At 42.3% G+C, this 25,036-nt stretch overlaps 1 protein-coding gene across 3 annotated transcripts in view; it reads left to right on the forward strand.

The window, feature by feature from the left end:
* Positions 1-24,383, forward strand: part of SULF2 (sulfatase 2) — a 280,668-nt gene extending 256,285 nt beyond the window's left edge. For all 3 annotated transcript variants that reach the window (XM_081867631.1, XM_081867632.1, XM_081867633.1), the window contains 11 exons: positions 3,694-3,901; positions 11,981-12,224; positions 13,323-13,419; positions 15,988-16,082; positions 17,745-17,804; positions 18,312-18,481; positions 19,188-19,330; positions 20,746-20,869; positions 21,642-21,672; positions 22,135-22,188; positions 23,365-24,383. In XM_081867631.1, coding sequence (XP_081723757.1) covers positions 3,694-3,901; positions 11,981-12,224; positions 13,323-13,419; positions 15,988-16,082; positions 17,745-17,804; positions 18,312-18,481; positions 19,188-19,330; positions 20,746-20,869; positions 21,642-21,672; positions 22,135-22,188; positions 23,365-23,395 — 1,257 coding nt within the window. In that variant the 3' untranslated portion in view covers positions 23,396-24,383. The remainder of the gene's footprint in view (positions 1-3,693; positions 3,902-11,980; positions 12,225-13,322; positions 13,420-15,987; positions 16,083-17,744; positions 17,805-18,311; positions 18,482-19,187; positions 19,331-20,745; positions 20,870-21,641; positions 21,673-22,134; positions 22,189-23,364) is intronic.
* The last annotated feature ends 653 nt before the right edge of the window (positions 24,384-25,036 follow it).

Below are 25,036 nucleotides of genomic sequence, written 5' to 3' on the forward strand. Positions count from 1 at the left end.
AACAAAGTGAAACTTCTCTTCTTGTGAACTGGAAACTGTGGTTCAGTTAATGCTGCCTAAAAATTGCATTAGTTGCACGAACACTCAAACAGTGCTGCAGAAAAGCACTCCAGAAGATCTTTTTTGAAAAAGAGAGAAAAGAAAAGCAGAACAAGTTAGTTTTAAATAACTCAGTTTTAAAATGCTTACATTAGTGTAAGTGTAGAGTATTAGGAAGGCTATGCCCTCAGTGGTATAACAAGAACTACCCAAGCAGGTGTTTGTGCCAGTAACACAACCATTTTGCAGCCCGTAGTGACTGGAGGTAACCGGTTTCAGCAAGAGCTGGCAGCAGAAAAAATATATTTATTCTTCGCAAATAAAAGGTAGCAGGGAAAAGCTGTTGCCAAAAAATAAAATAAAATGTTTTGCTTTAATTAAAGAAATTGTATGCAGTCTCACTTTAGCTCAAAGCCGTGACCAGCTGTAAACAGTTGCTTCAAGTAAGAGCTGTGTCCCTGTCTTCGGAAAACAAGAACAAGAAGTTTGGAAAATCCTTCCCAATGGTACAGAGTCATAAATCCAGAAATTTGTAACAGAATAATTGGGATCCAGAGGGTAATATTTTTAGACTACAGCATAACTTGGAACACCAACAGAGACAGCCTTTAATATTTAAAACTGAAATATGTCTGTTTTATTGCATATTTAGTTTATTGAATCCAATCACAAGATCTTTTTGCCTCCCCCCCACCCCCCAGAGGTTAAATAGCAACAGACTTGGATGAAAGAAGAAAGCACAGACATGGTCATTATTGTCCTTCCCATCAAGATTTCCCCCTGATTCCACTCAATAGTTGTACATTTGATGTGTATCACCTACAAACAATCTTTTCTTCAGGAAGCAAGACGGATCTGCAACAAAAAGTTGCAGTTAAGAGGGCGCCTGTGTTTCAGTCAGTTGGTTTTGCCCTCCTTCATCCACCATGATATTCAATTCACCCCACCCACCCAATTTTCTCCCCCCCAACACATACACAAGCACCAATCAGCATTCTGTGTCCACTGATACTTATGTGAATTCTGTTTGCGTATCTGTGCCTTCAGTGCTAGGTCCATGTTGTCTTTGGGAGTGTAAGACTTTACTTCTGTTACTTCTTTGCCCTTGAAGACAGTTCACAGACTGCTGTTGATGCAGAATGAAGACACTAGCTTATTTTAAAGAGATAGACCATCAGGCGCCAATTATATAGGGGTTTAGAGTGCGAGTTCATAGTGGTTCACTGTAGCTTCTTGGCCACAAACTAAGGGGCTGGTCTTGTCTATGAAAACCTAGATTATATAAAGGCTGGAAAACCCAAGATTTGCCCACACTGGAAGAATGGCAGATGCAACTGATGGACTATATGGAACTGGCAGAAATGACGGGCAGAATCCGAGACCTCGGAGAGGAACTGGTGGAGGAGGAGTGGAAGAAATTTAAGGACTATTTACAAAAATATTGTAAATTGTACGAATGTTAAGAAAGATGTAAGATTCGTAACAATATGGCTCCAATAAATTAGTAATAAGGAATATAAATTTAAATGTAATTGAAAGATAAGACAAATTTTGGATAAAAAATATCCTAGAATTAATTTTTAAAGAATAAGAGTTATTTAAACTCTAAAATTTGAGATTCAATATTGGACAATTATATAATATAAATTGAACTAAGTAAATAATTTGCTAGAAAAATTTATGTGTTTAGAGTGCAGGAACAAGAGATGTGAGGAAGTCCAAAGATGAGAATGAAATGTGGTTAATGAAAAAGAACATGTTTTTATGTATGTTGTTGTTTATTGTTTAAAAATTTAATAAAAATTATTATTAAAAAAATATATAAAAACCTAGATTATATGGAGGCTAGGTACTTTAGAAACAAATTCCATCTCCTTGTCTTACAAATGACAACAATATTGGCCTTGTTTATCTTGTTCGCCTTGTTTAATGTTCAGTAGCAGCATTATCTTAAGAGCTTTTAATATTACAAATAGAATTTGTTGCTCTACTTAAAAACAACACTACCACCACAATTCATTCCGTTTCCATACTTGTTGAACCTGGCTTCATTTCACATCATACTTTAAATTTATTTCCACTCTGTATTGCCTCCGTCACAATTAGCTGGAATAGTTGTTAACAATCCTTTTGAACTTGTACTGATAATAATCAATTTCAGGCAGAGATGCTCATTAAAGTTTGTGACTGCAATGTTCATGTAACTTCACAGTTGAAAATATTGAATGTTGCAAATTCTGACCATTGAAGTCCCTCTTAAATTCATTAAATCTCATACAGTGTCAATGTTTTAAAGCACTTAGAAGTCTTAACCACTTCATACCTAAAATTTCAGATTACTTTGCTATGTTTAACATTTCATTTTAAATAAAAAACCCATTGAAGATATTGATGGATTTAAGTATCTTTTAAGCATATCCCAAGTTTTCATAGCAGCTGAAATGGGGAGATTTTCACTTCTCCTTCATATCAAGAAGGCATAGGAATATGAGCTATCAACAACTGTCTTGATTGAGGAAGGGGGACTTTAACAAAATAATAATGTCCACCGAAAAGTATTTCCTACCAAGTTCTATAGACTTTACTCTCAGAAAAGTAGATACAGAGTTTCACGCTAAGGCATCAAACCTGAACACACTTACTAGAAAGTCAGGCCCTTAAATACAGTGGATGTTGCTTTTGAGTAAACATGCATAATATTGCACAAGACAATCTTCAGTGTTGTATTTTGATGAGTTGGTTAAATTTGGACATGCAACATTATTTTCAATCTTTGGAAAATTGATAAAATCTCCTTTTATTTATGTATTGCTATCTCAAAGTTTCATAACAGTGAGGTAGGAGAGCTAAGAGTAATGCCAATATATTTCACATCTGACAACCAATGCACCCCTCTGCTTTCAGATACAGTGGTACCTCGGGTTAAGAACTTAATTCGTTCTGGAGGTCCGTTTTTAACCTGAAACTGTTCTGAGGTACCACTTTAGCTAATGGGGCCTCCTGCTGCCGCCACGCGATTTCTGTTCTCATCCTGAAGCAGTGTTCTTAACCTGAGGTACTATTTCTGGGTTAGCGGAGTCTGTAACCTGAAGCATCTGTAACCTAAAGTGTCTGTAACCCGACATACCACTGTAGCTCATTTACCAGAAGTAATGTATTTAGCGTTAAGTCTGGAAATGTATACTTCAGGCATAGACAACCTTCAGCCCTCCAGATGTTTTGGACTACAATTCCCATCATCCCTGACCACTGGTCCTGTTAGCTAGGGATCATGGGAGTTGTAGGCCAAAGCACCTGGAGGGCTGAAGGTTGCCTATGCCTGGTATACTTGATTCTGACCCAACTAAGCCTCTGGTAAATGAGTCACCATAGCCACTGGAGGGCCGTGAAAATTTGTGTCCCTGGCTTTTTAGACTCATCTATCCATGTACTATCTGAAAGCAAATGGGGCCCATTGCTTGCCAAATGTGACCCCCCCCCCAGCTCTTCTGCACCACTATCATGTTTCTGTTAAATTAACAACATCTGCTGTGGGACAGATAATTGTGATTTGATCTTCTGAGAATACCACCAACCAACTTTGAATGTCCAAAGTACGTAGAAGAACATTTGCCTCTATCATGCCATTTTGGGAACATTTCCCTCCCGTTTCAGAAATGGCAGTGCATGGAAGATGCCAGCGGGAGGCTCAAGCTGCACAAATGCAAAGGGATGGCCAGCCTTACAGCTCCAGGAAGCAGCAAAGGTGTCTCCAACCTCATGCCCAAGTACTACAGCAGGAACAGTGAGGACTGCAACTGCGAGGAGAATGAATACAAGCTGAGCCCCATCGGGCGGCGAAAGAAGCTCTTCTCCAAGAAGAGTAAGTAAACGGTCAAGCTTCTTGTCTCTTTGCATGATGGAGAAAAACCTGACCTGAATAATTAAACTACACACACACACACACACACAGAGTCCTACCTTGGTTTTCAAACAGCTTAGTTCTCAAACGTTTTGGCTCCCAAACACCACAAACCCAGAAGTGACTGTTCTGGTTTGCGAACTATTTTTGGAAGCCAAACATCCGATGGGGTTTCTGCAAGTTCTGTGGCTTCCTGCAGCCAATCACAAGCCACGCTTTGGTTTCCGAATGTTTTGGAAGTCGAATGGACTTCCGGAATGGATTACGTACAACTTCCAAGGTACGACTGGGTGTGGGTGGGTGTATGCATGCATTCAAATACCATATTTTTAAATAAAGTGCTTAAGGTAGCTTATGACATATTGAAAAATCAGAAATGACATCTCAGCAATAAGAAATATTACAAGTTAAAATGGAAGAATACAAGTGCAATGGAACTTAAACTTGACTGGCCAAGACCCTGCCCAGAAAGGGAAGGTCTTTGCAAAATTGCCAAAGGCCATCAAAACTGGAAGGGGTGGCAAGATGAGCCTCATTGAACAGGGAGTTGCACAACGAAGTGCAGCGACTGAGAAGGCTCCAATGTCTTTACCAGCTGCACCTGTGCTGCCAAGGAGAACCTACCGTATTTTTTGCTCTATAGGACGTACTTTTCCCCCTCCAAAAATTAAGGGGAAATGTGTGTGCGTCCTATGGAGCGAATGCAGGCTCCTTGGCTTCAGCGATAGCAACGCGAAGCCTCCGAAGCGCAGAGAGAGCACTCCCTCCACGCTCCGGAGGCTTCACGTTGCTTTCGCTGAAGCCTGGAGAGCGAGAGGGGTCGGTGCGCACCGACCCCTCTCGCTCTCCAGGCTTCAGGGATAGCCGCCTGAAGCCTCTGGAACACAGCTGGAGGTCCCGCTGCGCTCCGGAGGCTTCGGGTTCCTTTTGCTGAAGCCAGGAGAGCAAGACACTCCTGGCTTCAGTGAAAGGAACCTGAAGCCTCCAGAGCACAGTGAGAACTCGTGCTGTGCGCCGAAGGCTTCAGGGATAGCCGCCTGCATCCTCCGGAACACAGTGGGAGGTCCCGCTGCGCTCCGGAGGCTGAAGCCAGGAGAGCAACACTGTCCTGGCTTCAGCAGAGAGGGAGAGCTGCGCAGCGCCCCTTCAGCCAAGCAGGAGGAGAAATGGAAGGGGCTCCGTTCCAGGGAGGGGGAGAATTTTTTTTCTTGTTCTCTCCCTCTAAAAGAAGGTGCATCCAATGGTCGGGTACGTCCTATAGAGCGAAAAATACGGTATTTGGTAGGCAGGCTTGCATGGAAGGAGAAAGTCCTTTAGGTATCCTGGCCCAGAATTGTTCATGCACTTCAAATACCTGTGTGAACCTTGCTCAACTTTTAAAACCATATTTTAAATTTACATGTCTGTTATGTATATACTGTGTGTTTATTTGAAAGGCATTACTCAAACTTCCCATCAAATTCAAGACACCTTACAGTAACCAAAACACAGTATGACATTCAGAACAAACTAAAGTTAAAATCCAATAGGAAAGAAAAGTATGATCAGATAAGTATGAACGAGCGTGGGATAATTTCCAAACATTTGCCAAGCTTTAAATAAAATTAAAGAAAACCCCGGAGTTAATTAGAAGCCCAACATTACTTCTGGGCTATGACGAGCACAACTGAGGTCACACCCAAATGCTTGTTGTGCCTGCTTCAGAAGTAGCAGTACAGCAGCTGGCAGGCTGCACAAAAGCTGACTTGGGGATCTACTTTGCAGGCTGCACAGGTCATTCTAGTCCTGTGAGGTCAAGTTGCTTTTGAGCAACAGAATAATAGCCTTCCAAGTGCAGCTGCGTATCAAAGAGGTAACCCAAAGCTACATGTGTAGAAATGGTTTATTCCTCTGGTCCTGCTTCCACCAACATGGAGATCATCCTAGCTGTGCCTGACATGGCCCAACTCTCATTCAGGAAGGTCTGTAGCACGGAGCCTGTTGTCTGTGAATGGGCTCACTGCGCTATTTAGAATCGTGCATGATCAAGAGCCTTAGAGCAGTTCCCTCTTTCAGATCTCTTCAACTAATGTGCAGAAGGCAGGGCTGGCTAAAGACACGATGCCAGGAAGTTTGGCCCCACTTTACCCTCTGTGTGCTGATGGGAGAACAAGCAAGCAGAACTTGGGTGTTACAGCATCAATAATTACGTTGGGTGGACTTGCTTGTTCTCAAAGCTGCTTGCTTGTAATATTCTCTTCTCGGGTTGAACGACAGGTGCCGCTGTTGACATTGAACCAGAGTTGCCTCCCAAACAGATTGACTTTCCTTGTCAAAGCCCAGGTGCTTTTTTGACATAGCCTATTCCACAGGCTCTCCTTTTAAACTTGAGTCAGGTTAATATCTATATTTGAAGTGCATAGTCTAATTATAGATTAAAAGAGCCAAAACAGCAGCTCAGAATTATTATTCGTCTGTAAAGTTTCCTTCGCCTCGCTCCACAAATGCAGAGCCTTAATTATTCAGCAGATTAGGCTTTCTCGGTAATGACCTGGCACAAGCTTCAAACAGGGAGTTTAAATTGATTTTCTTCCTTTATATTTGCCTTGCAAGCTGATTAGTAACTGCTAAGCTAATTTTTAGGTGAATAAAATCATTGGTTCTCAGGTGAAATCACCAGCTACTCTTGCTGCTTGGAATTTGTGGCACTACAGATAATCTTTAAATAATGCTTGAGCTGTAGTTCAATTAACTTGTTCTTGAAGGAACAGTGAGCACAGTTGCATGGACTCACTAGCGACTTCTGGAGAATCAGGAGGCACTTAATTTGACAAAGTTACGCTTAAAGTGGGGGGCAGACTATACCAAAGTTATACTTAAGTGGGGCAGAATATCATCACTTATGGTACTTTACGCAAATCAAGCATAGGGAAATAATTTATTGGAACCTTTCCAAATCCTCACAACACCCCAGTTAACTGTGTGGTTATCTCAGTTTACAGGTGTCAGAAACCCAAGTGCCTTTCCAAACAATATTTCGTTCATGCAGTAAATGCACAGTAGTTCATTGGTTTGTCTTACAACAAGGAGGGTTAATACTTTCAGCCCCGAAAGCCTCATTCGAGATTGGCCAGCTCTTGGAGGGCGACATGTTAACGGCCCGTTACTGCTCCTTTAGCCCACACACATTTGTCAGATATGCACACCACATAGTCATACCTGCAGAAACACAGCAGCAGGACAGCAGAGCACCATGGGACATGTTTTTATCTTATTTTTAAGTGGATTGTTTCTGCTACCTGGTTGTGGCTGCTTAAGGAGGGCAGGATAGAAATTTAATAACAAGAATAGTAGTGGCCATATTTTATTTTATTTTATTTTATTTTTAAAAAAGCAAACTACTGCCAACAGCAAATTGTTGTTGTTGTTATGTTTTTGGGGGGGGGGCAGAGGTTTTGCGGGCCACAAACTTTTTCTAGTTCCAGGAACGTTGGGGTTTTCATCAGCACCGGGAGAAAGCTTAAACTAGCTTCCGGAGAACAGTCAGCACTGCTGACTATTTGATTGGGTGGTTAATTAATTATTGACTAGTGCTTAGTCAAATTAATGTGATTTGGAATAATAACATATGGAAGTCATTTTTCGTCTTTGGTGGGAACTATGATGTTTCAATATTTACTGAGAATAAGTTATGTTGAAGGCATGAGGTATGGCTGACTTGTGCTAATATGTTAATTTTTGCGGCATGTGGAAGAGCTGTTTTTTAATTTAGTTTTAAAAAATTATAATAGTTATGAAGTGTCCACTGCTTGATCCAACCTAGTCATTCAGTGGTAAGAAATGGAACAGCTCTTCCATTGTTCATCAGAAATTCAAACCTTTCTGCTTTATGCAGAAAGAATGTTGTGGGGGAAATCCTAGGATAAGGAAACTGTGGGATTCATTTCAGTCCCTCTGCTTTTTCCTGAGAGAACCATCATTTACCCATGTTCTGAGATACAAGCAATTGGCTTGGCAGGTGCATTCTAGTAATCAGGTGTGAATGATGAGTACTTAAAGAACAGTTAATAGCAACCTGAATGCTGATCATGCTTGTGCCAGATGCAAAGTTTATCTTTTCCTTATAAAGCATTGCCTCCTTTTCCACTGCAATTATTGTAATTATTCCAGGTGTTGTTGCTGGAATCTCATCACACAACACAGAAACAACAGTTCATCTCCCTGTTTTGCTACTACACTACTGGCTTGTGAGAGAGTCAGCCTAATGCAGGTGTGGAGAACCTTTGGCCCTCCAGGTGTTCCTGGAACATCAATGCCCATCATCCCATGCCACTTGCCATGCTTTCTAGAGCTGATGGATGTTACAGTTCAGCAACATCTGGAGAACCAGAGGTTCCCCACAGATGACCAAATGACAGTAAAAGACAGAGAAAGAAAGAAATACATTGGCTCCTGAATCTAAAAAGGGACCCAAAAGCCAGTTGGATTTACCAACTAACCAGTGTGGTGTAGTGGTTAAGAGCGGCAGCTCTGTAATCTGGTGAACCGGGTTCGCGTCTCCGCTGCTGCTGGGTGACCCTGGGCTAGTCACACTTCTTTGAAGTCTCTCAGCCTCACTCACCTCACAGAGTGTTTGTTGTGGGGGAGGAAGGGAAAGGAGATGGTTAGCCGCTTTGAGACTCCTTAGGGTAGTGATAAAGCGGTATATCAAATTAAAATTACTGCTACTCTTCTTCTTCTTCTTCTTCTTCTTCTTCTTCTTCTTCTTCTAGCTTAGATATAGGCATTCATAGCAGTTTAAAGCTGAAAATGGAGACATCATTTAAATATATATATATTCAAATACTCTCTCCTCCATTCAACTTGTACAAATATTTACACATGTATCTCCCATTGGTTGTTGGATGTTTTTTTTAAAATAACATTTTGTTCAGTATTGACATATTTGGAAGAAAAGAAAAATTGGCAGCTCATGCATACAGAAAAGAAGGTCAACCACAAAAGGAAGTTGGTTCTTGCTAAGAAAGCCTCCCTTTGTTTCTTATAACTATTTGGGTGTAGCTCCTTGGAACTTCCTCTATGTATTGAAAAGGAAGGGAGTTCCCACATTTTAGTCAAATGTTCCATAAATTAGAATCTATTTCTCCCCCTTGAGCTATGATTCACCTGGCTGAACCTCAGGTGGAAAGCCTGAGTCCCAGGTGGTGAAAAAGCTCAAGTGAACTCATCAGCTCAGTGTGCTGAAAACAGTGAGAAATGATGATTCAATGTGAGGAGTAATTAGGACAGGGGTTGAAATAATTGCGATAATAAGTACTTCAGATATAAATTTGTATTTATGTAGCATTTCTCATATACTCCCTTCAGTAGGCCTTGGCATAATCCTTAAAGGTAGGTCAGTATTATTATTAGTAGTACAGTAGTACCTCAGGTTAAGTACTTAATTCGTTCCGGAGGTCCGTACTTAACCTGAAACTGTTCTTAACCTGAAGCACCACTTTAGCTAATGGGGCCTCCTGCTGCTGCTGCACCGCCGGAGCCCAATTTCTGTTCTCATCCTGAAGCAAAGTTCTTAACCTGAAGCACTATTTCTGGCTTAGCGGAGTCTGTAACCTGAAGCGTATGTAACCTGAAGCGTATGTAACCTGAGGTACCACTGTAGTAGTAGTAGTAGTATCTCAGTGCTGCTGATAAAGGGAGGGTGACGGAGACTGGGAAAGAGTAGCTTGTGTAAAGCCATCTGGCAAGAATCAAATTAAATGTTACTAAAAATAAGAGGGGCCAACAATGAAAAGGTATGTCAAACTTTTCCCTCCACCTTCATAATGTCCAATATACTGGGTTACTCCAGCCACTCTGATGTCATTTTGCTATGCCTTTCCCCCTAAAACAGGGGTAGGCAACCTAAGGCCCGGGGGCTGGATGCAGTCCAATCGCCTTCTCAATCTGGTCCGCGGACGGTCCAGGAATCAGCATGTTTTTACATGAGTAGAATGTGTCCTTTTACTTAAAATGCATCTCTGGGTTATTTGTGGGCCATAGGAATTTGTTCATTCCCCCCCCCCCCAAAAAAATATAGCCCAGCCCAGCACATGGTCTGAGGGACAGTGGACCGGCCCCCTGCCGAAAAAGGTTGCTGACCTCTGCCCTAAAACAATGCCAGCAACAGCTATTGATCAGGAGTGTGACCACAGTAAACTTCATCATACTGACACAGCCCACTGGTTCATCTTTATACTGATTGGCAGCAGGTCTCCAGAATTTCAGACTGGTTTTTCCTAGCCCTGCCTGGAAGTGCCAGGGATTGAACCTGGTATCTTTTGCACACAAAGCAGATGGCTCTGCTATTGAACCATACAACTCTTTTGTTAAGAGAGGTGAAAGCAGACACAGCTGACAGTGAGCTTGCAAGGGTAGCCCCGCAGTATTCAAGCCTGCTGAGTTGATTGGGCTTTCTGTGCCCAGAGGAAAGAGCTTTTGCAGCCCAGACTATGCAGAGCTTCACTTAGGAAGTTTGCTTGTCTGAATGGGAGAGGAAATACAAGCAGCAGAGGAATATTGAATCATGGCCCTGGACCTGGAGCTTAAAGATATGAAGTTTAAAACCTGCTTGATTTTTAGAATGGAGTTGAAATCAAGAGAGACCAGGTAGAGAGGATAAATGAGAAAACCATGTTCTTTAACTCAGGTGTGTCTCTGATTTGTCTCCATGGGGAAAGTTAAGGATTCTGTATCTGAGGAAATTTTAAGGAAAGGCCACCAGCAACTCCCAAAAGGGTTCTTAAAGAGACAGTTGTTATTTGACATTCTTGGGAAGTTGGCAACGGACATAATTCTCATATCTTCCTTTCGGTATTCTGGGTGTCTACTGCCACCTCGTGGCTGTAGGTAAATTATTAGACAGAAATTCTTTACAGCATTATTGCATGCAGAGAAACGAAGGCATGTTTGGCAAATCCTCACCATGATCAACATGGAAACCTATGTCCCCACTGTGGAAGGATGTGTGGATCCAGAATTGGCCTCCACAGTCACTTACGGGCACACCGTTAAGACCGTGTTCATGCAAGACAATCTTATTCGGCAATGATGGATAGCCAAAGAAGAATATGCATAGAAACATTATGTTTTTAAAAATACACACACACCCAAAATACTACTGCTTATGCTGCTGCTGTGCTTCCTGCTGCTGATTCTCATGTATATAACACAATTTTACAAAGCTCCTGCCCATCTTTATTTTTGCTTTCTCATGGGAACCTACTTAGGGTTTATTATTCTCAAATTGCAGATAGGAAATTTAGTAGGCAATAGGTTTGCTCAAGTCCTCAAGATGATTCCATAGCAAAGGTGGGATTCCAATACTTTAACTGACTGATACTGGTTGTGTATAAAAATGAAACCTAGAGGTTTGTCTAATCCCACACTAGCAGAAAGATAATCTCAGCCTGGAAGGTCCAACAAGCATCTTGTGGGCATCTAGCCCAGGGTTTCCTAAATTTGGGTCTCCAGCTGTTTTTGGACTAAAATTCCCATCATCCCCTATCACTGGTCCTGCTAGCTAGGGATGATGGGAGTTGTAGTTCAAAAACAACTGGAGATCCAAGTTTGAGAAACCCTGCTCTCGCCCACTAAAGCAATTGTCTGGCTTCTATCAACCCTGTCAAATGTTTTTGTGGTAGGAGATAGAAGAGTTTTACTTGTAAGGAAGACAACGTTGTTTGCTGGAGTTGTAGGATAAGAGAGATGTTTCCATATTTCCATGTTGATTTTCATGTGATGTCCCGAGCTTACTGAATGGCATGTGCCCCATAACCTCAAAGACTTCCACAGCAATGCTGATTTTATGATAAAACCTGACCACATCTGTAGGGGCTGGTCTCTTACCTCTGGAACCAGACTGCAATCTGAAGAATAAGTGTGTTCCCCAGGATCAGAAAACTTGGCCATTTCTGACTTAACCTCTGAGTCAGTTTTCCAAGCACTTTCCTGCATGTCAAACCCACATATGCTGTATTAAGACAGAGAAAGGCAAGCTCTGTTTTGTCCTCCTTTCCACAGAATACAAGGCAAGCTATATTCGGAGTCGCTCAATTCGTTCGGTGGCTGTTGAGCTTGATGGAGAGGTGTACAACTTGGATTTGGAGGATGGCTACCAGCCCGTCTTACCCAGAAATATCACGGCTAAGAACAAATATGATAAAGATGCTGAAGGAGAAGACGATGATAAGGATGTGGAGGAATACAGTGGAACAGGCAGCATTTCGGAGAATGCAGCCCCTAACTTAATAAAAGTGACACATAGGTAAGTCCTACTGAAGCATAGTTGAAATTACCATTACAGCAGTATATGTGCCACTTTGTAGAGTGGCCCCATCTGCACTGTGCATTTAAAGCACTCTTAAACCTGTTTAAACTGTCATGGCTTCTCCTAAAGCATCCTGTGAAGTGTAGATTGCTAAGAGTGCTGAGATTTGTTTTTAATTATTTTGGGGATTTCACCTGTTTTCTTTTTATTAGTATGCTGCTTGGAGAACATTTTGATCAAGTTGTTTATACATTTAATATTTAATTTTTTTTAAGTGAAATGCAAAATACAAGACAGTGGGCAGAATTCACCTAACCAGGCCCTGAACAATGTCTTCTGCTTGCACAATGGGGCTTCCCCCACCCCACCCCCCAAAAAATAGCTATTGGAGAGTCCCCAGAACAGAATGCAGGAGGAGGAGAGGGGGGATGGTTCCATCTGGCAAGCTGCAGTTGTTTGTGCTGATGGAACAAATGAAAGAGCAGGGTGTTAAATTTTACCCGCTGCTCTAATCCAAGAGAGTTTATGGGCATGTTGAGGACCACATCTGTCCAATTTCAAATGAGTTTTCAAGATGATTGAGAAATATAAGCTACTATGTAGTGGAAGCTCTATCACAAGCACTGAAATACTACATTGTATGCACATTAAGGACAACATTGTGAATTCCAAGGGCTAAAAGAATGGCTTGATGGCAGCTCCTGTTTCCAAAGTAGGGGAAGGGATTATAAAATAGATTGCGATGCTTCTTAACACATTTGACAGTGGTCAAATGCTGTATGTCACCTTTGGGGAGCCATTTTGCACCCCTGCTCATGAACTTGATGCTTTCTTCTAGAGTAAGTATGTTGCATAGCTGTCAACCTTCCCTTTTTTTGCGGGAAATTCCCTTATTCCATCGCCGCTTCCCGCTACTATCCCGGATTGTTAGATATCCCATAGACTGTCCCCGGGACAGGTGAGGCTGCTGACCCCTTATTTTCGAGGCTGCTGGTCCCTTATTTTCAAATCTGAAAGTTGACAGCTATGCTATGTTGCCTTTTCCAGTTCTTGCTCTGTTGGCCAGTCCAGTGACCTTTTTCCCCCCCTTCCCAGATGTTACATCTTAGAGAATGACACCGTTCAGTGTGACACAGATCTGTACAAATCACTGCAAGCTTGGAAGGACCATAAGCTTCATATAGACCATGAGGTGAGTGGTTTTGACAGCTGCATATATACTGGCACACACGGCAAACGCCACTTGAATTTGCATTCCTAGACACTAGCAACTCTTGATGCCTTACCAAAACTGGGCGGCTGCAGACCCTTAGCCAGACTTTGCATAATATCTCAGGCAGACTCGCCTGACCAGGTTGTAGGTTCCAGCCCCAGAGAATCTACCTCTTCTAAATTGTGTGCTGTCTGCATTCTTTTTAACAAAGGGTGGCAGCGTGATCAAAGGTATCAAAAGGAAGCAGTAACTGGACAGCTGTCAGCTTTTGAGTGAGTGCCGCTTGGTCAGCTGTAAAATGTTTGGACGCAATGGATGCTGCTGGTCTCTTGAAATGTTTGGTAGAATGGGACCAGCTGCTAAGCCTCTTCACTGTGTTAATTGGTCTGTTTTCTTTTTAAGCAAATGAAGATGGATAGTATTGACAGTATATTCCCCACACACACACACACACACACTTTCCCATCATCTCCAGGTCAGAGTCTGCAGACAGTTTCGCCTTTGAAGGCAGAGACTGGTAGACAGTCAGTAGCTCCTTCTTGCCAAGAGCAATTGTTGCTGCTATACAGAAACTCCTTTGAAATAGTTCTACATGATAGCTTTTCTCACTGTTTTGTGCATGGTGGTTTACTACTTCGTTGAGTGAATTTTTGTAAAAGGGATGCACCTAAGGGTTTCCCTTGGTCCATGGAAGGGCTTTTGATCTGAATCATTGTCGTAGTGATTTCTGAACAGTATTGACCGATATGCCCAGTGTTAGAAAATCAATGACAACCATTTTGAAAATAGAAGTAATCAAGCATGGAAAATGAAAAGGAAGGTTGTATCGTGCTTAGAAATAGCAGACACACATGCCATATTATCATGCAAAAATGAGGAAACCCACCTTGTGTTTCTATTAAAAAATGTTTAGAGAGTAACATCCCTATAATGTAATCAGCCTAAATCTACCCCAAGAGGGTGCAGAAAAATGTATGAAGACATCCTCTTCTTTCTGATCTCTCCCCTCCTGCAGCCTTTGCATTCAGACTAAAGATTTATTCTAAACCAGTGCTGTGTATTCTGCCTAGCAGTAGCTTTCTACAATATTTCCTATCCCTGCAGTTTGATGTGATTTAATTGGAGATCCCACAGTTCAAACAGGGACCTTACGTCCCAAAATGTGTGCTCTGCCATGTCTAGATCCAGTGTGGTGTAGTGGTTAGAGTGTCAGATTGGGGCCTGGGAGACCAGGGTTGTGGTCCTCACTAAACCATGAAGCACACTTGATGACCTTGGGCCAATCACAGTCTCTCAGCCTAACATCTGCCTTACAGGGTTGTTGGGAGAATAAAATGGAGGGGAAGGCAGAACTATGTATGCCACCTTGAGCTCCTTGGAGGAAAGGTGAGAAATAAATGTAATAAATAACTAACAAGAACTTGTGTAGCCCCATCACTCTGTAATGAGAGAGAGGATACTATTCTCATTACAACGTCAGACATGGGCATAGCTTCGTGCCTGTGTTTTTATCTTTTTAAAACAAGGCAAAGAAAAAACATGACCATCAGCCCTTGTCTTTAAAGAGATTCCCAATCTATTCCAACATTTTCAACAAATTACTGTAAGAGCTGGTGTTAGTTTGTCTACTTAGTGCCTGACATATTGCATCTTTTGAGGATTAGGAAGGTTTCTTGCAAATAATAGAAATGCAACTCTCTCCTCCGCAGTGCAATGAGGCAAGTACGATGATCTTCCTGAGGGAAAGTACTTGCCAATTCAAGCTAATAGCTAGCTAGAAATTGCTCTTATTTCTTCGGCAGTTCCAAATGTCCATCACTTAACAGACTGAAGAATGCAGCTGTCAAGCTTGGCTTCTGGCTAGAGAGGAAAATTTGGTACAGCAGCTTAAATCTCTTGGTTTTTCAAAGAGGGGTGAAAGTGCAACAAGAGACTGAGAACCCTTCTGCACTATACAATTAAAGCAGTATTGTACCGCTTTAAACCAGGCAGGTCCAAAGTCCGTTTCAGGGGCCTAATCCGGCCCGTGTGCCAGTTAAAAAAAGGTCAACAACTTTGGTTGGCCCTCATGCATGTTCACTGCATCAAATCTGGCCCTCTTTGAAAAACATTTGGACACCCCTGGCTTGTCATGCCATCCCCCAAAGGATCCTGGGAACTGTAGTTTATTAAGGATGTGGAGAGCTGTTAGGACTCCCCTGCTCTGCTTATAGAGCTACGATCCCCAGAGTTTTCTGGGAAGAGGGGTTGAGTGTTAAAACCCTCCAAAAACTATAGCTGTGTGAGAATAGGGGTCTTCTAACAGGTCTCAAACACCCATAACAAACCAAAGTTTCCAGGATTCATTGGGGAAAGCCATGTTTGTTTAAAGTGGTACAATACTGCTTTAAATGTGTAGCTCTGATGGGGCCTTATTGGGGTTGTGTTTATGAAGATGTTAAAAGGGTGTGTGTGTGTTATTGACACCAACTGCGTGAGAGGATAGAAGAAACCTAACCAATGCATCTTACAGCTTTCCCTTGTGTCCTTACTTTCTGCTGTTGCTAGATTGAAACTCTACAAAATAAAATTAAAAACCTAAGGGAGGTGAGAGGTCATTTGAAGAAGAAGCGACCAGAGGAATGTGACTGTAACAAGATAAGGTACTCCTCCACCTATCCTGGATTCGCAAACCTTAAGAAGTAGTTTCTGGGGTGGGGTGGGGGTGGGGTTATTATTATTAGCTTGGGCAAGTTGGCCATACAAACTATGAGGCTGTTGGAAATTCTTAGCAGTGCAAAGAGATGCTTCCTCTCGTCTACCACGTTCTTTGGGATTTCCACAGCAATGTTTTCCCCAGCAATGTTTTCCCCACCCGTATCTTGAGCACCAGGCTTATCAAATGACCTGCCTCTAAGGGAATTATTACATGTTTCATTATTGCCCTGCTTTGGAATATTTTAAAGATGTGGGCCTCGTTGTCACAACCAGCTGATGGTACAGTGGACCTGTGCCTGGACTGCACCACTTCAGCCTACAGCTGGGTAGAAGATTCCTGTTCCATAACTAACAGCAACAAAACCCATAAATAAATAAATCCCTACATTTAGAAAATGGGTGTGTCATTGGCACAGCTAGGATAGAGCCCTTCTCTGTTACATTCTCGCTTTTTGTTCACGGGAATTGCTAGGAATGCTTGCCCTGCAGTCCGAAGTAGTAAAACCAAGAAGCAGGTTTCCTTCCTCGTCTGCTGTTTCCGAAAACTAGACCTGAAGTAGCTACATGGGTTGGGGGGGGGGGACCTCTGCTGCTCTAGTGCCTATGTTATATTTCATTTTTGTTACTGCGTGGAAACAAAAAGTGAGAAATTCTAGAGAGCAAAAAAAAAAAAAAAAACATGTTGAAAGGGGCCAGAAAGTTTTTAGTACTTCCCATTATACCCATCTTGTTCTTAACCAACAACAAACGTATGTAGAAAGTACAAAGCCCTCCCTTTCCATATTGGCTTTTGGTGGGAATAGTGTGCCTTGCTGGTTAGCTTAGTTGCAGTGGCGTAGCGTGGGGGGTACAGGGGGGGCCGGCCGCACTGGGCACAACATCTGGGGGTTAGGGTTAGGGGGCGCAAATCCACGGGTTAGGGGTGCAAATTACTTGCCTTGCCCTGGGTCCTGACAACCCACACTACGCCACTGCTTAGTTGGTTAGAGCGTGGTGCTGATGACGCCAAGGTCACAGGTTTGAACCCTGTATGGGTCCCTATTCCTGCATTGCAGGGGGTTGGACTCCTAGATGATCCATGGGGTCCCTTTCAACTCCATTATTCTGTATTGTGGGGGGTAAGTTCTCTCTCCTCCTCCTCCTCCTCTGTCTCTTGCCGCTACTTCAATTCTGCTTTCCTTTTAGTGAACCTTAATGCCTTTGTTTTATATTTTAATATTGTTTTTGTCATGTTTCATAAGCTGCCTATAGCTTACGGGGAAGCGAAAGTATAAAAAACATAAACGGAGGAGAAATCGTTGTTATGTACTGAAGTTCTCACCCTGGGTCAGCAGGGGGATACTGTAGATAGTTTTCACTCAGGTCCACATATGCAAATAGGGGATTGAAAGTGACGTTCAGTGATTGGATAGTTACAGAAAATGGTTACTGTTGCGTTCTAGTGGAGCTCTATATAAGCAGGCTGGCTGAACCCTTCAGTTCTGTTCTGTTCTGGCCTGTGAATAAACAAGAGCTGTTTGAAGAATCGCTGTGTCGTCTGATATGTTCACCCACAACTTAACAATCGTCTCTTAGATAATTGTACATCTGGGTTTTTTGTCTTGCAGCTTCCATACTAAGCACAAAGGCAAACTGAGGCACAAAGGTTCTGGTGTCCACCCTTTCAAGTAAGTGCAAGCAGGCATCACTAGACAAGTAGCAAATATGAAATGCTCTGAAATTCAGTTCTGTTGTAGTAGTTCCAAACAAAAAATCTAACCAGAAGCATAAGGACATGATAGGGATTCAACCTCTGCTTGTAGGACTCACATGCAGATCTTGGTCATAGTTAACAATTGGTAAGGGTTGGAGGGCAAGGATTGTGGGAAGTGGGTGTGCTTCACATGCAATGTGGAAACATTTGGGATTGCAGCTATTGGTTGTGCTGTTCCAGCAAAAACAATCCACTACCTGGATTTCTGGACTGTGCCATTTCAGAGTATAGAGAAAAGTGTGCTCTCTTTGAAGGTGCCCTCATCTGCCTTCCTCTTGACTGTACCAGACACAGGAAATGAATGAAGAGCATAGCCATTCTGATCAGTAGTGACTGATAAGCCTCATTTTCCATGAATCTGCTGGTATAAGTTATGCAACGAGCTATTAGTTCACCCTGCACCCTTGTCTCTGTGCTGTAGGAAAGTCCTGCAAGAGAAGGACAAGCTGTGGCTCCTCAGAGAGCAGAGGCGGAAGAAGAAGCTGAGGAAGCTGCTCAAGAGGATTAAAAACAATGACACGTGCAGTATGCCGGGCCTGACTTGCTTCACCCATGACAACCAGCACTGGCAGACTGCCCCCTTGTGGACACGTAAGATATCCCCTGATACTAACTCATAAGGCTGCATGCACTTCACCATGACTGTTGAGTTGCCTACCAAGGCACAAGAGGGCATTAGCTTATGCACTCTTCTGCCAAAACAAGCAAGCATGCAATTGTGTCCCCCAAATAGATCTGAATTGCCTCTGAGAAGTGTTGTCTCCTATATCCCTGAAAGACCCATCATCACCCTGTGTCTTTAGTGCAGATTGGAGAGAACAAAACAAACCTGTGGCTGATTTCCATTCGTGCTAATAACTTTCCGAACCCCACCCTTTTTGGAGCTGGGAGCCCTGCTCCTTTTATTTCAGAGGTGGTGGTGGGGAACTGGCTGCAGAGACTCAGTTGTGAGGGAGAGGCATCCACAGGGAAGCTCCCTGACATTACAATGCCATCTGCAGCGCTGATGTTTCAGAGATAATATGAGACTGCTAAGCATGGGATCCAGAGTGCTATGCACAGTGTCTTGCATTCCTTTCAACAGAACAAGAGTGGGAAACCACAGATTAGGAATCTGAATGAGACTGCCCCTGCCAACTGTGGTTCATGCCCACCTTGAGTTCTCTGACCCAGCTGGAATGTATCAGTAAATCATATTTCCTCTGCTGCCTTGCTTGAAATGGGCAGGAGAGCCCACTACATACAATACTTTACTATAAACTTTCAGCTTTAACTATTGTTACTGTTGTATTTGCAGTGGGTCCATTCTGTGCCTGTACCAGTGCAAACAACAACACATACTGGTGTATGAGGACAATCAACGAGACTCACAACTTCCTGTTCTGTGAATTTGCTACCGGCTTCCTTGAATATTTTGATCTCAACACAGATCCGTACCAGGTATCCTTTTATATTTTTGTAAAGCTAGTAACAAGAGTGGCAGGATTTGCAGGGGGGGGAAACATTTCTGCAAATTCAGGCTTGTGCAGAGCTCAGAATAGAAGCTGAAACTCATATTTAACTTAGTTTTCTTGACAATTGCCTTAAAAGTAACAGCCATGTTTGTTATGCAGTAGGCTAGGTAAACGCTTGAGGCCATGCATTGGAAAATATATCCACTTTCTATTTGGAGATACATCCCTCCTCCACTCAAGTCCACCCAAGATGCTCTTAAACATAAACAAATAGAACAAAAGGATGAATTTTATTGGGAATATAGGTCACATCCCCAGAGAGAGTCAGGCTATTGAGCAAGCTTCCTCAGCCTCGGCCCTCCAGATGCTTTTTTGGCCTACAACTCCCATGATCCCTAGCTAGCAGGACCAGTGGTCAGGGATGATGGGAATGGTAGTCTCAAAACATCTGGAGGGCAGAGGTTGAGGAAGCCTGCTGAGCCATACAGCTCTGTATTGTCAACATCAGGGAACGTGAACCTATGGCTTTCCAGATGGTTGTTGGACACCAATTCTCATTGACCCAAGGCAACATAGTAGAAGATAAAGGGAGTTGTAGTCCAGCAATATTTGGAGGGCCATAGGCTCCCCATCCCTGATCTACACAGACTGGTAATGGCACTCTAGGGTTTTGAACCAGTCTTTCCCAGCCCCTTTAGCATGTAAAAAAGAGATGTGCTCTGCTAATGGTTCTATTACCCTTCCTCTGTTAAGCAACTGTCTATATTATCAAGTGCAACTGATATATCTGGTGAAGCAGATTCTTTTCCATGAAAGGCCCACGAAACATTTCCATTTGTTGTTGGCCAAAATGCGTGCCTGCAATGGTGATGCATAGTTCAAACTTACAGCTGCATTTATTGTGTCTGTAAAGAGGTTCATTGATGGCCAATAGGTTTCTGCTTGTGAAGGTCTGTCTGTAGAGATACTGTGAAGACTCAAATAAGGTTGTTTCCTTGTGAGGAAGTGTGGGCCAAGTAGTCTGCACTCCAGTGCATGTATCCACTACCATCTTTGCCTTCCCTTCCTTCCCCCAAAAACCAACTGGGCAGAAGAGGGAGGCAGCTGCAGAAGTTTTTACCATCGTTCTCCCTCTATTATAATCTCCCTTTTTACAGTTAATCTGTGGCTGTAGAGTTTTGTACCAATACATCAAATTTACCAATTCAAGACATAACACAGTCATTTGCTTGGGAATGCCAATTTAGCCTTGGAGATAGTGATTGGAGCCTCTACATGTTGTAATATATGGTATTTGGTGGCTAATAATGTACCTTTTGGTGAGCATCTAAAAGATGTTACCACAATGTCCACTGAATAAATAGTATGACTTTAACAAAAACAAAACTTTTTAATCTGCAGCTAATTAATGCAGTGAACACACTAGACAGAGATGTTCTCAATCAACTCCACGTGCAGCTTATGGAACTAAGAAGCTGCAAAGGGTATAAGCAATGTAACCCAAGGACTCGGAACATGGAACTCGGTGAGGGGTCTCTCATCTTCGCCTTTTTTAGAGTGTTTAAAGTAACTGAGGTGGTACTTTTGCAAAAGACTTGTAGATGAACCATTAACTATATTAAACAGGGAAGCTAGATGAGGGTATACTGTAATCAGAAGTTGAACATTACCTTATAGAAATATTTTCTGATAAATGTGTGAATAACAAAATAATGAGGTGCACGGATCACATGGAAAGGTCTCCTTACTAGCCTCAACTGAAGTATTCTGGGGGTGAGAACTTCCCAAAGGATCCACCTTCTGCTAAATTTATTGTCCTGCATTGATACAATCACTGGGAATCAAGCAGTCATAGTAAGATTTTGAAAACCAGAGACCAGTTTAAGGGGTACATATGCTTTGTTTGTTAACTTTCTAAGTGAATTTGCAATGGAGAACAGCAGCAATAGGGAAAAGTGTTGGGGGCTTAACCCAGTGACCACACATGTAAGGTTAAGTGTTCCATTAATTTGTTTCTGTTCCAAACAACTTGTCTTACCAGATGCTGCAACAGCAGGGAGACAATGTAGATTTAAAACAAGGAGCTTGACTTTTAACCTCTCCTCCAAGGGGCTGGAACCAAAATCTTCACTCAGAGTGCAGATGTTTAAATCTCTCTGCTTGGAAACTTTCACAGACAGCAATGTGTTTTCTTTTAATAAGATGCCTTTCCCCTTTTTAAATTGTGCCTTACAATGTGCTTTCCCCTACTCCTGTGATCATTGCTGCATAACCAATAATATTTTTTTCCCCTTTAGGCCTTAAAGATGGAAGCTATGAGCAATACAGGTACTACTAAAAATATAATTATTTTCTCCCAAGTGAGTAATAGGTTATGGGAAGATATGGGCAAGAAGACTTAGGCTGTGGGGTTAGAACTAGGATACTCTCTCTGGGTGGCTCCAGAAGTTTGGGTCCCTCTAGCTATTTCATTGGTAGATAGGTTTCACTTTATAGCATAATTCTACATTATAAGAAGGAAGAGGCAACTTGGGTATAATATGTGTTGTCAAGTTGGGTGAGGGAGACAAAAGACTCTGCTACAGGTCTAAGCATGCAGCCCCACTGTACATAGGCTGGGCACAGGCCTAAGTATGCAGCCCCACTGTACCTACCTTAACTCTTCCCTCCTGTAACAATACTTGTGTAGCATATGAAACATACTAACCCCCCCCCCCTCTTCTGTGCTGTAGTGCTGGTGGTTTTCTTGACATGGTTAACTTTTTTCTCTTTTTGCGGCTCACACATAAGGCAATTTCAACGTCGAAAGTGGCCAGACATGAAGAAACCATCTTCCAAGTCACTGTGAGTTGGGAGTCCATCCACACAAAGCCTTAACATTGCTGTCTCTCTTTTGCATGCAGTCCATATTTGCAGCTTCATCTATTCTTGCTCTTAAATCCTACTCTTCCTAATGAAGCGTCTGGGAGAGGGATGACTCTAACCTCTTTAACTGCAGCCAATTAAGGTTTAAATGAGTTCGTGTTCTCCTGCTCTGTAGCAAGGTAGGGTTCAAGCTGGAGGCAAGGCTCAGGTGGTGCTATAAGAAGGCAGAACTCTTAGTAGTTGCTTCAGCAACAAACTGAGACTGAGCCCTGAAAAATGGCAACAACTGCACCCCAGTTGATAGTCCTATCTGCAGTGCAAGGTGCTTACTCCAGTAGCCTCAGACTGCAACTGCAGAAGTGAGACCAGGGGCGCTCTGTTCAATGCAGTTCTCAGAGGCCTAGGACAGCACAGACAATGGCTAGAAGCACTAGGAGCTCATCTTGCATGCCCTTCTGGTTCGGAGTCCTGATTCGTTGTAGGGGAATCCAACTCCAGGTTTCTAAAGGGCTAGAGAAGCCTGTCCTCTCCAGATCTGGTGGACTCCCCTTCCCTCCAGGAGTTATTGGAACTGTAGTCCAAAACATTTGGCTGGCGCAGTCTACTTTTAAGGTTGCTATTGGATAGAAGTGTAGGTATACTACTACAGAGGTAGGCCCTCATTATTATAAGACAGTATTTGTTCCTCTGTCAGCTGCACTTGTAGAATCAACCTTTCTTTGTTGTGCTAAACAAAAGCTGTAGTGCATATTGAAATACGGTGACTCCGACACTGTTACTTTGAGAAAAATCTTTGGTAGGAAAGATAAGCAGTCCATTGCACAATTAGGAGGTCAAAACCACTGAGCAGTGATTTCAGAATTTTGTACAATGCTTGCAAGAAATGTGAGGTCATTTAAATGACCCACATACCGTGCAATGAAAATAATGTAGACATAGTTCTTAATACTGAAGATTCATCTAAAAGTCCAACTGCTGTTAAGAAAGGTAGTTAGTGAATAAATGAATGAATGAATGAATGAATGAATGTATCCTTTGCTTCTGTGTTGTGGGTGATGCACAGTGGAAAAGTATGCCCTTTGCATGGCTCTGCTGTGAGAACAGATTGCTTTGCTCTTCAGAGAGTGAATTAATTGAATGTGTGTTCTTTTTCAGAGGACAACTTTGGGAAGGCTGGGAAGGCTAATTTCCTGCAACTGCTGGACCTCAATGAGGATATAAACTGGCCAGAACTTGAATCTTTGTACAGACTTAATGAAAGTGTGTATGATTTCAGACTGAATTATAACATTAGCCTGGAGGACTGGATAAACTTTGATGCTAAGGTAGATAGGATGTTTGCACTGTTATGCAATCTAAATAGACACAGTGACCTTCTGGGGAGTACTTTCATCCAACATACGGTATCCCTTCTTGAAGCCCACTGGTTTACCTGCTTTTGCTTTGGGTTATACCTCACTTGCTTCACAAGCTATTTTACTTCCACCAATCACTGCAGATACTGTTTCAAGAAATGGCAGCAGAGAAAACAAGGGTGACCCATTGAGAGACTTGGAATCCTAAGGGGCAAAACCACAGACTATTTCAGTGGAAGCCAAATAGCTCCTCTGCAACTTCATCTACAGCTTTAAATGGCATTTGAAAGGACAGACAAATGGAAAAGGATCTCTTCCCCCACCTACAGATTAGGCAAGTCAAAATTAGACACAGTGGTAGACAATTGCTACTGAGGCACGCAGGATATCCTGGATATTACTGAACAGATGCACAGACTCGGCACTAACAGTCTTCAGGTGTTTGTCTACCACAGAAGCCAGTTTAGTTCACAGTTCACACATCTACCTTGGCTCATGAGGAAACTGAAATCTTCACTCAGTGAAACCAGCTTTCCAGCATGGTACTGTAAATATTCAGTGTCCTGTTTCAAAAGAAATCCAAGTTCAGAAGAATTGTTACTAAAGTGTTGGCATGCCCCAATTCCATTTCTGAAAAGTCACTCCATTGCATAATAAAAATTCAGAATTTAGCCATTTTTAAAAGTACTGCAAAATTAAAAGCAGTTTGTGTATGTCTTGAATTTTAACAAAGTTGGATTTGTATTAAGTCTTTGTGGTTATATTGTATGTTCAAAAACCAAAATTACTACTATAAAAGAAAGCACTTGTTTACTTTTATATTTGTTTGTTTTCAGCAACGGCTATTATTTTGTGACCAATAAAAATGCAGGTTTCCAAAAAAAGCAAAACTTACAGGCACAGTTCAGCGGACAAGTAGGCACACTTTACCCAACACAGTGCTGGGTTTTGTGCTTCCTTAGAAAAAAGAAAAGAACATACTATTTGGAAGCAGTTTTAGGAACAGACTATCCAAACTCAAACTTACAAGTTTTCCTACAGCATACATCACCTGTCCAAATTCAGAAGTTGACCTCAATTTTCAACTTACTTGTTTTTCTTCCAATGTACTGCAGCATTTCAATCACAGAGAGAAATTGGAGTTTGAGATCTCTAATGTAGGTATGATATAGTATTTGCAATGTAATGAGTCTTTAGGTAGTGTAACTACACTTAGGCAGGAAACACCAGCTGGCCAAATAAAAGATGGGGGACACCTGGTTTGCCAATAGTACATGTGAAAAGGAAACAGGGGTTAGTGGACCACAAGCTTAACATGAGTCAACAGTGGGATGCAGCAGCAAAAAAAGCTAATGCTCTTCTAGGCTGCATCAACAGAAGTCTAGTGTCCAGATCAAGGGAAGTAATAGTCCCACTCTATTCTGCCTTGATCAGACCACACTCAGAATACTGTGTCCAGTTCTGGGTGCCAC

The sequence above is a fragment of the Podarcis erhardii genome (genome assembly GCF_964252035.2).
Source record: "Podarcis erhardii genome assembly, chromosome: 6".
Classification (NCBI taxonomy): domain Eukaryota; kingdom Metazoa; phylum Chordata; class Lepidosauria; order Squamata; family Lacertidae; genus Podarcis; species Podarcis erhardii.